The 12941-nt window shown below is 32.2% G+C and overlaps 1 protein-coding gene across 1 annotated transcript in view; it reads right to left on the bottom strand.

The window, feature by feature from the left end:
• Positions 1-12941, bottom strand: part of LOC124365929 (titin-like) — a 256928-nt gene that overhangs the window by 118416 nt on the left and 125571 nt on the right. Inside the window, 7 exon segments of the mRNA XM_046822067.1 lie at positions 485-597; positions 1421-1521; positions 2565-2772; positions 4684-4932; positions 6460-6623; positions 8568-8876; positions 10662-10961. Of these exon segments, the coding sequence (XP_046678023.1) occupies positions 485-597; positions 1421-1521; positions 2565-2772; positions 4684-4932; positions 6460-6623; positions 8568-8876; positions 10662-10961 (1444 nt within the window).

The following is a 12941-nucleotide window of genomic DNA, read 5'->3' as shown; positions in this document are numbered from 1 at the left end:
TTAAAACCAACAGTGAGACACCTAAACAAATTATTAAGCTCCACTAACCAGTGGCTAATATAAAACCATGATAAAAATGCTGGAACTCCCCTCAAAGAGCCTGCTTTGACTGGAGAGGCTGGTGCAGAGCTGGTCTCCCAATCTTCCATGGGGACGTGACTTTGAGATTGTGCCCTAATTCTTCCTCATGGATCTCGATAGGAGGTGGCCCCTACTCCCTAACCATACTCATCCTGAATATCCTGTCACTCCAGAAGCAGCGCTAAGGTTCTTATAGGACTAAGTGCAATTTATAAGCTTCTTGTCCTAAGAGAACAAAAGAACTCCTAATAAATATTAAGCAATAACAGTATTAATATTTATTTGTTCTGGGAACCATTAAAGATTTGGGTAATCAATAGGTACTACTCCCTTTAATGCTTCCAGATAATTATAATTTCACTGTTTAGAGTAAAAATTCATTTAATTCAGTATTAGTAGTTACCTCAAAAGCTCTCCTTCCCTTGCTTGTACTTCCTCGGGTAAGGGTGTGATAAAGTACGGAGCACTTCCCAGCTCTTCGTCTGACTTCTCTTCTGAGACCTCTGACAGTATGTCCTTGAACAACAGAGTAGGTAGTGTCTCGTGAATGGAAGGGATAACATTTTCAGATTCAAACAAAGATTAGAAACTTTTAAACCTTAAATAAACATTATTGAAATTTCCATTAGAACAATTTTAACACCCAGAATAATTTATTGTGCATTTATTCTCACATCAACCATAATGTATGTAGTTATTATTGAATATGAGAATAAAATTTGGATGGGATTCTCAAACTCAAAAAGAATATATTAATGTTTAGGTAGCGTAAAAAACCAGTCAAGGTTTAAAAAATATTAAAATGTTAATAACTTACAGACATTAAAATTCATTTAAAATATAAATCTTTCTACTTTGATAAAATAAAACTCAAAATATAACCCATACCACTCATCACCATCTACAGTTTTACAGAAAAACTCATAAGAACTTTGCTCCAAAACAAATCAAACAGTTTAAAGAGAAAATAAAATATTTTGTAATAAACACAGAAATTTTCCACACAGAAAATAGTCGATATTTATTATTTGTTATAACTAATTATATTTTATAGTTTTATAATTTTGAATGGATTAATTACATTAATTAGGATTAGTTAACTTTAAATTCATTCTACTATGAAAAAAAAATTCTTTAGCCTTAAACACTTTAAACTGTACATAAAGTTAATTATGCTTTACTTTGATTTATTATATCTCCTCATATCTCAGTAGAAATAGAGATTAGCAGAATAAAGCTGATAGGATAAAGAATATTATTGGCTATTATTAAATGGTTAATTGTTTAGTGGAACTTCACTGACATGAAACCATTACATTTTTCAAGGTGAGACCCTCACCTTGTCTGCAAGCAGATCTTCCTCAGAGCCACTTTGACCTGTGAGCAGGGAAGTGTTGACTGTGATGGAAGCTATCTCAGAGTCAGGAACGTACTCGTAGGCTATAAAATCACATAAACAACATCAGCATACATCAATTCAAATTGATAAACATTCTAATATACTGAATGGGTCATTCACAATTTTCATTATCTTTCAAAGGATCGTTCAAAAGTCCTGGTACAGTATGATGATTTAAAAATAAGTTTGTTACAAGGAGAGGCTGATCCCCATTTGAGCCTTACTCTGTCCGCCTTTATGTGCCACTGGTCTGTGCGAGGATCTTATCAAACAGAACTAGGGGGAAAATCGATACAGTACAAGGTTGATGGTACTAATAAAAAGTGCTATGGTCACAGACAGGATTTAAATATATGTTATCTCTAAATACAGATCCAACTGCCGTGTCTTAGACCGCACAACAGTCTCTCTCCAAAGCTCTCTGTAATTATAACAAGCAAAACTGTTATAACTATTATGATATGATAAAAATTTGTCTTTTGTATCTTGAAGTATTTTTGAGTTTGATATATTTTTATCTCTGCTCAAGAATTATTACTTAAAGTTAAAATTTAATTATGGTGTTAAACAAGTATAATGTTGATATGCAGTGTTATGGTTCTGAGTTAAACCAGAGTTTTATCAATCATATAAAGTTAGAGCTAAGAACAAACCAGGTTTTATCAACCATATAAAGCTAGAGCTAAAAACTTCCCTCCCATGGACTAATGACTTGAAGGCAAGTAATAAACACCATCAATGGCCAGTGGTTCTTTCTATGTTTTTTAGAAGGAAATAATATGTTCAGACTAAGTTATCAGAAAGTTGCAGGTCACTTTGATCACATTTTCGAATGTCTTGACTTTGCATTCCAGAAATGTTATTCGACATTAAATAACTTTACCAACACACAGAATATTTTTGCCATATTCATTACATAAATGAGCAATGAATTTACACAAATGGTTATTTTACTTCAGTAAGAAAACTAAATAGGAGTATATCATACAATTAGATTGTTTTCGGGTGCGTCAATTGAACAATTACCTTTTATGTCACCTTGTAGTTAATAATTACCATCCTTGCTAAAGAGAAGAGTAAGTACCTTCAACAACAAGGGCAGTGGCGCAGACTGCTTCACCAACTGGGTTAACTGCTTGGCAGGTGTACAATCCTGCATCCTCGGGGAACACTTCAGAGATGGCGAGCTTGCATGTTCCCTCAGTATCTTGGTACATGCTGACTTGCTTGCTTTCCCGCATCAGCTCACCATTGTGGAACCAGCTGACCACAGGGGTGGGCTTACCGATCACCTGGACACGAACCTCAGATTTAGTCTACTATCATTTCTTATGCCTTCTAGGAAAAATATGGGTATTTGTGAGAAATTTAAAAACATGATACTTTTAAACACTAACATGCAGAATTGAAATATTTCTTTGGATGGACAAAATGGATATTTTGTACACCTCTGAAAAAACTTTACTCCCTGCTAAACAACCAAGATCTCGACTTATAAGGAGGAGAGGCGGTTATGTTTATTTTATTTATTCAAGGTGGGTATCACTTAGGTTTAAACCACCCCTAAGTTCCCTAATAAGCTGACAGAACATAACATTCCATTTGACATAGTGATATGTAGTAATCAAAGGACATTCTCAATCATTTCATCTATCTAGAACTCGACAACGTCAGGGTAAAAGCTGTCATATGTTGATGACAACACTAATTGGTAGCTATAAGATAAAAGGCCAGAGCGGCAAATCACGAATTTGACGTTATCAACGTATTCTGCTCACCCTCCTGAACAAAAAATATATATAGTACTAGGGGGTGCAAATGACAAATTACATGATTTTAAGGGGTATATTCATAAGTGGTAAGGTTCTAATGTTTTAATGTTCAGTTTGTGTGCTGTGTCTGGATAATCTGTTTACTTGAATATTAACTGCGGCCGGGACTGATAGCAGCCTGATAACGTATCTGTTATCTGAGTTCTCCGGGGCAGTGTCAGTGCTTCACAAGATATCGTGTTCAGTAGATTGGATTGAGTGAGTGCGTTACAATCATGAATCAACCATCCACTAGTTCGACCAACCCTAGTGAATTGTGTGTGTCGGAGTGTTTAGTAGGGCACGTAAAGAGTTTACGTTTTAACCGAAACGAAATTATTTCCTTTTTAATTGAACATGGAATTTTTAATAATGAGTGTATTTGTTCGTCGTGTGGTCGCGTGTTGTTTTTAAACCGGGAGACTTTGTTGTTTCGTTGCGATAGGAAAATTAGAAAAATTAGTAAGAAAAGAAGTTTTAAATGTTGCAATTTTTAAAAATCCACTTTTTTGTTGCTGCTGCTCAGCTACATCCGCCAACACACTAATGGTAAGTGTTCTCTGTTAATATCCATCTATATATTTATATTTAAGTTTTTCATGATTTATTAAGTTTTCTAACTTTACATAATATTGCCTTTGCATTACATTTCAATTTATATTTCTGATCAGCCCCTCTAGAATTTTATATTTTACTGATAGGTACTATCTCGAGGGATGTTTTTCTTTAATTGACATCAGCGCGGCCTACGGCAGCAGGCCGGAGGCATTCGTCTCATTTCGATAACAAGTAATTAATTTGTTGCTTGAAATTAAGAAAAACATTGTTCATTTTGATCAAAATTCTGCTCATTTCAGTATTATTTTTCATTTACGGTTGCAAAGATGGCGACCCATTCGATAACGTCATCACGAGGTTGAATCATGGTCACAAAAGGTCACGTGGTGCTCGACGTCGATGTACAACATGGAAATATTACTCCGCGCGTGAACAGTTGTTCCATTTTTTATGTTCTAGAACTTCGTTATTTCTCATTTCCACCCCATCTAACCTTATATTTTTTGTTCTATAGGACTATTCCAATAAGTTAATAACGCAAAACTCGTATTTTGCCACTCCGGCCGTTTATATGTTAATTACCCACTAATTTTATTGTTTACAGATTACTAAAACTACAAAAAAACAAATTAAATCAATTCTGTGTATAACAGTTACAAACCAAATCCTTTAGTTTGATATTTTTTATTGCCAATGATGAATCAGAGAAATATAGTTTTAAAAATTCTGGTTTAAACACAAAGCCAGCCTCACAATTAAGGATTCACATATTCCTAACTGTATCGTAAATCTTATAAAAAATGTATAATTCATAAAAAATTCATATATTTTTACCTTAGCCACGAATTCAGTAGCTTCACCATCCATGACTTTGGCATGGGTGGGTGTGATAGTGAACACTGGGGACTGGAGCTCTGTGACTGTCTCCCAGGTCGGAGTCACGCTTAGTGTCGCACTGCATGTGACTGAGCCTGCGACATTCTCTGCACGACACGTGTAGTCGCCCGCATTCTCACTCAGTGCAGCCGGCAGCATTAGTACTGATCGGTTATTGTCAGACATTATCCTGGTCTCTACGCTTGACTGTTCAACACAAAATATCTTACTGTCATTTAACGATTCGTTTCTATACAGTGTAGAACATTCTATACAGTTGTAAGTAACAATCGCCCCTTCACTTTTTAATGAAAAGAAATATAATAAACGCTATGAAATATTTCATTAAACCACTTCAAGTTTCATGCTGTTTTAATTTTATTTTGGCCTTTTCTGAAAACCAAACCTGGTTAAAAAACATCACTCTTAAAACAATAATGATTATAATTTTAATTACTTAAGAAAATTATCGCCACAACACCATATTTTGTGTTAAATGTTAATATTTTTCTCATCTCAAAATTGGTGCTATAACAAACTCTTTTTAAATGTATAATTTTAAATGTATATTTTTAATTAACTACTATTTTTACCGGGATAACTTTGCGTTCAATTTACATGTTTTTTATTGATGGATGCAAGAGCAACTTTTAAGAATAGATATCGTACTAAAATATAAATTACCAGTGGTGTAATTAACGTTCCCTGAAGCTTTTGGTTTTTTACAACTAAAAATTTTTTAGGAGAGAATAATTCACTTATTTTCATCCTGTATATAACAACTCTAAAAGTATTTCTCTTAGAGCATTGTAATTATGTATAAATATTTACTTGTACATTGGTTATTACTGAAAATAATAACAATTATGTAAGTGGCTTTTAAACATCAATTTAAAGTCAAATTTCTAAACCTGAACACAGTTATTAATTAACTTTAAAAATTTAGACCTAACAAAAATTTTCTATAATTTTACAAAAGAAAACTCACAATTCTCCAATAATTCTCCAATAAAACACAAATTATTGGAGAATTGTGAGTTTTCTTTTGTAAAATAATAGAAAATTGATATTCCAATAAGAAGAGCTCCTCCTCCTTCATTGCAATCCTAACAAAAATTATTTATGAAAGCTAATTTGTTATGATTATGACACAGTTTTTATGTCTAAGTAAAAGATGCACTAGGGCAGATTTTAGACATATTTATTCGACATCTATAATTCTTAGAGTTAAAATTATTCTAAATTTTTGATGGAATATGTCTTAGTTTCTTAGTAAAACAACTAAACAATAGATAATTGATTTTTTATGAGAAACTTATTTTGTATTGTTTTCCTTAGACTACTGAATTCTAATTTCACAGTCTTATCTAATGTAAAATAATCAGCTGTCATGAAACAAATAATGGTGATCATGTTTTGAAAAAGTTTTCCATGAAGTGCATAGAATGTAATTGCAACATTGCAGTGGGTTAGTTGGTTTGTCTTTGTGAAGTATGCACCACAAGCACTGTAACTAGTTTTGCATTGAAGAAAAATCTATTAAATATATATTTTTAGCCTCTAGTAGGTATTACAATAACTCCTTTATTACTGAATCAGTCCTAAGAATGTATCAGAGAGTCCTGCCAAATCATGAATCAGCCACAGATAACAAGAGTTAATAGTAATTCTTGTTTTCTTCAGAATGTACGTGTCTTTATGGTTTGTCTCACTTTACTTCAGATATGTACTCACTTTGATTGGTGTGTTGTGCTGGAACCACTGGAATGAGCAGGTGGGATATGACTGGACGAGAACCTCCAGCATCACAACTTCTCCAGGCACCACAGTATGGGGCTGGAGTGGCTGGATGAACCGAGGAGCCTTCACTCCCTCCATTTCCAACAGTTCTTCAACATCTGTCAACCCAAAAGCTTATAGATATCACTGCATTAGGCTGAGCACATTCAGTAGCCAAGGATAATACAGCAGGAGAGGATCAAAAGGGCAGAAGACCCAGCTCATCAAAGTCTTGATAAAACTCATTGGGAGGTAAAATTATTGATCTGCCTTTACAAGATCTGCATGCAGAAGATACAAGAAATGTACAGATATAGGCAGAGCTTGGTTTTTAAAATTAAATGAGATGGAACTTTTATCTCCCAGGGGATGAGATAAAAAAGAGGGTCCAGGTGTCTCAGAAATAGTTTTAGAATATGAGATCCCAAAAATGTTTTCACATTTTTGTGGTGCAGGGGTTTCACGTGCCAAACAAAGTTATTTATTCAGAGAGAAATGATGAAACTCTATTTCACCTCAAATCAACCAATAGATATAGGAATATATATAGGAAAGACAGAGCACATAGAAATATATGTATATAAATGTATGTCTTAGATGAAATTAACAGGACTACTTTTGATGCTAAGTCGAGGCTACTTTCTTGTCCTTTGATAAACTCATCATACATGAAGAATTGAATGCCACAATGAACTAACGCATAAATTTAAATTTAAATCTAAGTTCATTAGTTGCCACAAAAAAGATCCCAATCAAATTTACAACTATCCCAGTCAGCCTTAGGTTTTTATCCATTAGATAGTAGTAAAAAATGCATTTATTTGTAAAACTTAATTTTGGTGGAATAAACAAATTTAGTGCTATTTTAGACTACACCTCACTTTATTATAACATTTCGGGTTATGCGAAGAAAATTCAACCAAGCTATTTAATTGTTTTTTTCTTCATTCTTGGTAACGCTTTGCTGAAGACAGCATATTTTCATATGTGGTAACCTAGTGTTAAACTACAATTTTTTTAACTTTTCCCCATAATACCTCAATTCTTACTTTCTGGAATATAGTAAGATTGCGCTTTACAATATTACATATTATATTTATATTGTAATCGCTTAATAAAAAAATTAAAAAACCAATATTTATTTTGTTAGGCCTTCTTGATGCAAGGCTGCCTTTGACTACACATCACAAAAGTACAGCAGAACTCCTTATATCCAATCCTGATTGGACTAGGCAGTGGTCAGAACAGCAATAAGTCAGATAATCCGAGGCGCAAAAAATACTCTTTTCCAATCACAACAGAGTATATATTTGATAAAAACACTAATACAGTAATATAACCCCTCATACAGTATTATTGAAATGGTTTTTAGCTAAAAATGAAAGTATACAATACCATACTGTATACAGTAATTAACTGGCAAAAATCCAAAAAGTCCAGACGTTATTGCCTTATACCAGAAACAAGCAGACTGTCAGACTCTAGGTCAGATATCCTGAGGAGTCGGTTATGGCAAAATTGTATTTGAAGAATTCTACTGTAAATACGAAAAGTACAGTTGTTTATTTTTAGTAATGAATTTATCTACTTCATATATTTACTTTTGTAACATGTCTGATGAAGGTAGCCTTATTATCAAAAGGCCTCTCAAAATAAAAAGTTTTGATTATTGATTTTTGTAATTTTTAAAGTTAGTGTTTACAGTATAAGCTCCATCTTCAAAGTTACATTTCTGTGCATCGAATATTAGTTGCAGTATTAGAATGCTGAAATTTACAAAGAAATTGCATACAGCAAAGCTACAAATTCCTTTGAATAATTCTCATTATTAATGAGTATTAATTGGTTTCTTTTTGTATATTTAGTTACTGATTGGTTCTATTTGGTATAAATACAATAATATAATATTTATGATCATATTATATTAATAATATATAATCCAAACCCAAGAAGCTGTGACTATGAACGATACAAAATACATTTACGATATAATACATTGCTGTACATTTGCATCGATACAAAGTAAAAAATGTGAATGTGGCAGATTGGTTATTTATACTGACCTGCGACACCAACAGAGCCTGAAGTCCGTGCCTCCCCAGCAGGATTCATCGCTCTGACCTCGTACTTTCCTGTCAGTTTCTTGTTGACATCACGTAAAGTCAGGGTGGTGACACCAGGACGCATCTCCATATCTGCAGTTGGCACAATCTCTTTGCCGTTGCGGTACCACCTCACTTCCGGCACAGGCACTCCTGTGAACTCCACTTCTAAATTGACCGTAGACCCTTTGGGTACCACCAAGGCTTGAAGTGGCTTTGTGATCTTAGGTGCCTCAAACACTGCTGGTTTTGGAGTAACTTTAGTTTCACCTAAATGAACAATTATTTGTAAAAATCTTACTGTAAAAAAAAATTATATCTTCAGTTAATACGACAGTTAAGTTTTACAGAGCTATGTAAATGATTGATTCTAATTTCCTCATTTAAATTGTAATGTGTTCTAAAATTTTAATAAAAAATCATGATTTAAGTCTAAAACATTTCTATAACACAAAGAAATTCACTCAATGATGTGAGAACCTTTCTAATATTTTTCTTGCTAGATTCTCAAGGCCATAAAAACACAAGTCATGACCAAGTTATAATGAGAGCAGTCAAACTCAAGGATCTGGCTATTAGTTAAAAGTCGAGCAAGTTTACTTTACACACTCCATTTACAAGGATTCCCATTAAGTAAGCATTTTGTGTTTAAAATAACAAGAAACTGTTTGGTCCTTATCCAAAAAAAAGCAGATGTCAGGTTTTGGCTTGTCAACTTTCTTGGCACTGGTTTTGCTTACACACTGAGAGGTACGATTAATGAGGCAAGCTAGTACAAACATGGACCAGAACGTTGAACAGTAACAAAACTTTAGTCAGGAAAGGACATTATTTATGGTTGGCAAACAACTAGCAGGTGAACATTCTTCACCGTAAACTATAATAAAGCATGTCATTTTCAGGTGTTTTAGTCTCTTTTATTCTGCAGTTAAAATCTACGGACTCAGTTAAGTGTATATTTTACTTTCATTATTTTTACCAGAGATAATAGCTAAATAATATCCAAATTTTTGTAAATGATTTGTTTTTAATATGTGTTCAATCACCGATCTGTGTTAAAACAAAATACTACCATTTTAACTATGTTGCCAAAATGTGAAAATTCTCCCAACAGAGAGCAGCATTGAACAGAAGTTTATTCAAACTATGAAAGTTGAAATCTGGGTTTTATTTAAGCTATAGTAGCAAGACTGGTGTAATCAAGTGTGTGGACCATACTAGCTGTAGAGAAAGGGTAAATGTCAAAGTCACTAACTTGAACACCATACATTCACAGCAATAAATACCTCTATATATGGTGAAACAATTTTTAAAATCCAAGTGCTAAGATTTAAATGTTTACAATGCGTTTTTAATCTGGTCCATAATGGCCTCCTCCAACATTCAACTTCAAGAGTCATGGCCAATTCATTCCCCACTACTATAACAGTAACCCCAATGCACTTTCATTTTCATAGAAGGGTGAACGATTATCTCATTCACATTACACTCAGAAATAATCTATAGTAGCCTAGAAATATTTATATATATATATATATATATATATATATATATATATATATATATATATATATATATATATATATTTACTTGTTTCATAAAGTGTTTATGAACTCAGTAATTCAATACAAAACCAATATTTTCAGTTCTTGATTAAAATATAATAAATAGTTAAGATCAAACTTTAATTTTTGTTGAAACTATGAATAAACAAAAATCCTATTAAAATTAATATGAAATTTCACTACTTGTCTCAACTTCTGTTCTAACTTATTAATTTTTCTTTTTTGTTCAATGTTCAAACTACAGTGAAATAATAACTTAAAAAAATAACCAAAGTTGAGGCTATAACAGCTAAATAAAATGTTGGTAATTTTCCTTATCATAGTTGATTTGTGAATCAAAATAGATCATTTGGGGTCTGAGTGTACCAGCACCATTCAGTCATTCCTTTCTTCTCATTTCATATTCATTTCCTCCTTTATTTTTATAAATGCAGTTAACAACGTGTGAAAGGAACTTAATCATCTGAATATATGTTCTGTTGATACTCACTGAGGACGATGTTAGCTCTGCACTCAGCACGTCCGAATTTGTTGACAGCCTGCACAGAGTATATACTCTCATCGAGGTCATCCACTTCCACGATGGTCAGGACTGATTCATTAGTATCTGGGAGGAAACTCAGCTGATGATTTTCATCTGGTACAATCTCCTCATTGGCTCGGAACCATTTAAGTGTAGGTGTTGGTTTACCAACAACAGCACACTTAAGCGTCGCTGTCTTCTTGCGCTTGGCCACCTGTGGCTTTATAGGCAACGTGAACTGGGGAGCAATTCCATCTTCTTCTTTTTCTATGACCAAATAAAATGTTATATTCAAGATAACCTAATTACTTGAAACATATTTTAAATATGAACCTTTCAATGCTGAGAATCAAGGAGATTAATTTAATAAATAGTTAACTTTTTGTATGAATATCCATTTCAAGTAATTATAATACCCATATCATATTATTATAACTAAAATATTTTGCGCTTCTAAGGTCAAACATTTTCAAATGTATTGTTGGACATTTTTGGCTCATTAAATAATGTAATATCCTTTAAATTAAAACTACTGCTATAAAAATACACAACAAAAATAATGAAAAACTAAGTTTATCAACATACGTATAATTACTAAATGTCATTATTAACACCTTCACTGTGACTATATTGACCTTAGGTAATCAAACACCACAGCACATGCACTATGCCCGCTGCCACAGTGAAAATGTTAATAGTAAAACCTGTAATAGTAAATCAGTTTAAATATGTACATCACCCCAAATCAAACTTTAGAGTTATCTATGGCAAATGATATAAACAATTTATGTTAAGAGAATTATAATACTTCATTGTTATTAACCACATACAAAATGAAAATTATCTGAACATCAAACATTTTTTTTTTTGCTTTTGGATACGTTTTCCAAGAGAATTAAATCTTTCTATATATTTCAACATAATGCACTAAGAAACCCAACGTAATTTTCAATACACAAAATAAATGCTGTTACTCAGTTAAGTACAACACAAACAAAACTTCTACAACAATAAAATTTATATAATGAAATTTAATTATTTATATGAACAAACCAATTATTCTACAAAATTCACCATGCAATTAAGACATCTGAGAATGTATTCAAAACATTCAATACTCACCCCTTTTTTGTACAACATAGAGAAATTTCTTGAAAAGTACTAAATCATAATTTAAAATTATTTTTTGATTAAATAAAATAACTATTGTATTCAATCACCTTGTCCCATTGTATATAGTTTATTGTCTTACACCAATAAACAATGTACTCTGGTATTATGTGCAAAATTTGATACACTACTCACTTTAGGTACAGCAATATCATATTTCTATATTACTCAGTTTAATCAGCAAAAATTTAATACAGGTATTTTTAGACATAATCAGTGAATAATTAATATTGCAAAAAGTGCTGTACCAAAATATTTAACCGTGGCAGTCAATGGGTATACAGTACATTTTAAACATGTTTTAACATTAATATACACCAGATATACCTACCACATTCATAAGCATAATCCACTCAAACAACAGAGAGACTGAAGGTAACAGAAGTTACATTTTATTGCATTTTTATGAATTGGAATATTATCCTTTTATTAAACTGGAATTTGTATTTATAAATCTACTTATTGGATTAACTTTTTGAAAATATTGATTGATATCATGCTCCTCTGAAGCATTCATTAGAGTTAGTTGATATAAATGCTACGTGTATGCTGGCACTATACTTGTTCAAAATTATAAATTTACTAAATCCATATTGTACTTGATAAATATAACCAAACGCAATGCTTTCTTAGTAAATAATAGATAGTGCTAGTAGGCATTAAATTAGCATTCAAAACCGTTAACATCTTATTTATATTAAATAATGTAGCCTAATTATTGATCACAGTGATGATAATTGTTGATGGTGTATCTATGTTAATATGTTGAAAATGTAACAACATATACATTGAGCTAACGAATACTGTACGTATATACAGAACATAGTGCTGAATGAGCAAATAAACAATAATCGTCTTTTACCAATAAATTTCTAAAAACAATCAGAGCATAGAAATAGAATTGGAAACCGAATTATTCAAGTATTTAATTATGTAACCAAAGTTTCAATGCAGTGTAGCTGGAAAGTTATATGGAACTTGAAACTTTTTGGAAAGCAAAAATATATTATATTTATTTATTATCACAGTTGTGTAGTTAAAATAAAAATTCAAGTAAACCAAACTAACCATAAATAA

The sequence above is a fragment of the Homalodisca vitripennis genome, chromosome 1 (assembly GCF_021130785.1).
Source record: "Homalodisca vitripennis isolate AUS2020 chromosome 1, UT_GWSS_2.1, whole genome shotgun sequence".
Lineage (NCBI taxonomy): Eukaryota > Metazoa > Arthropoda > Insecta > Hemiptera > Cicadellidae > Homalodisca > Homalodisca vitripennis.
The sequence above is the reverse complement of the archived record's forward strand: the minus strand, read 5'-3'. Positions and strand labels throughout refer to the sequence as shown.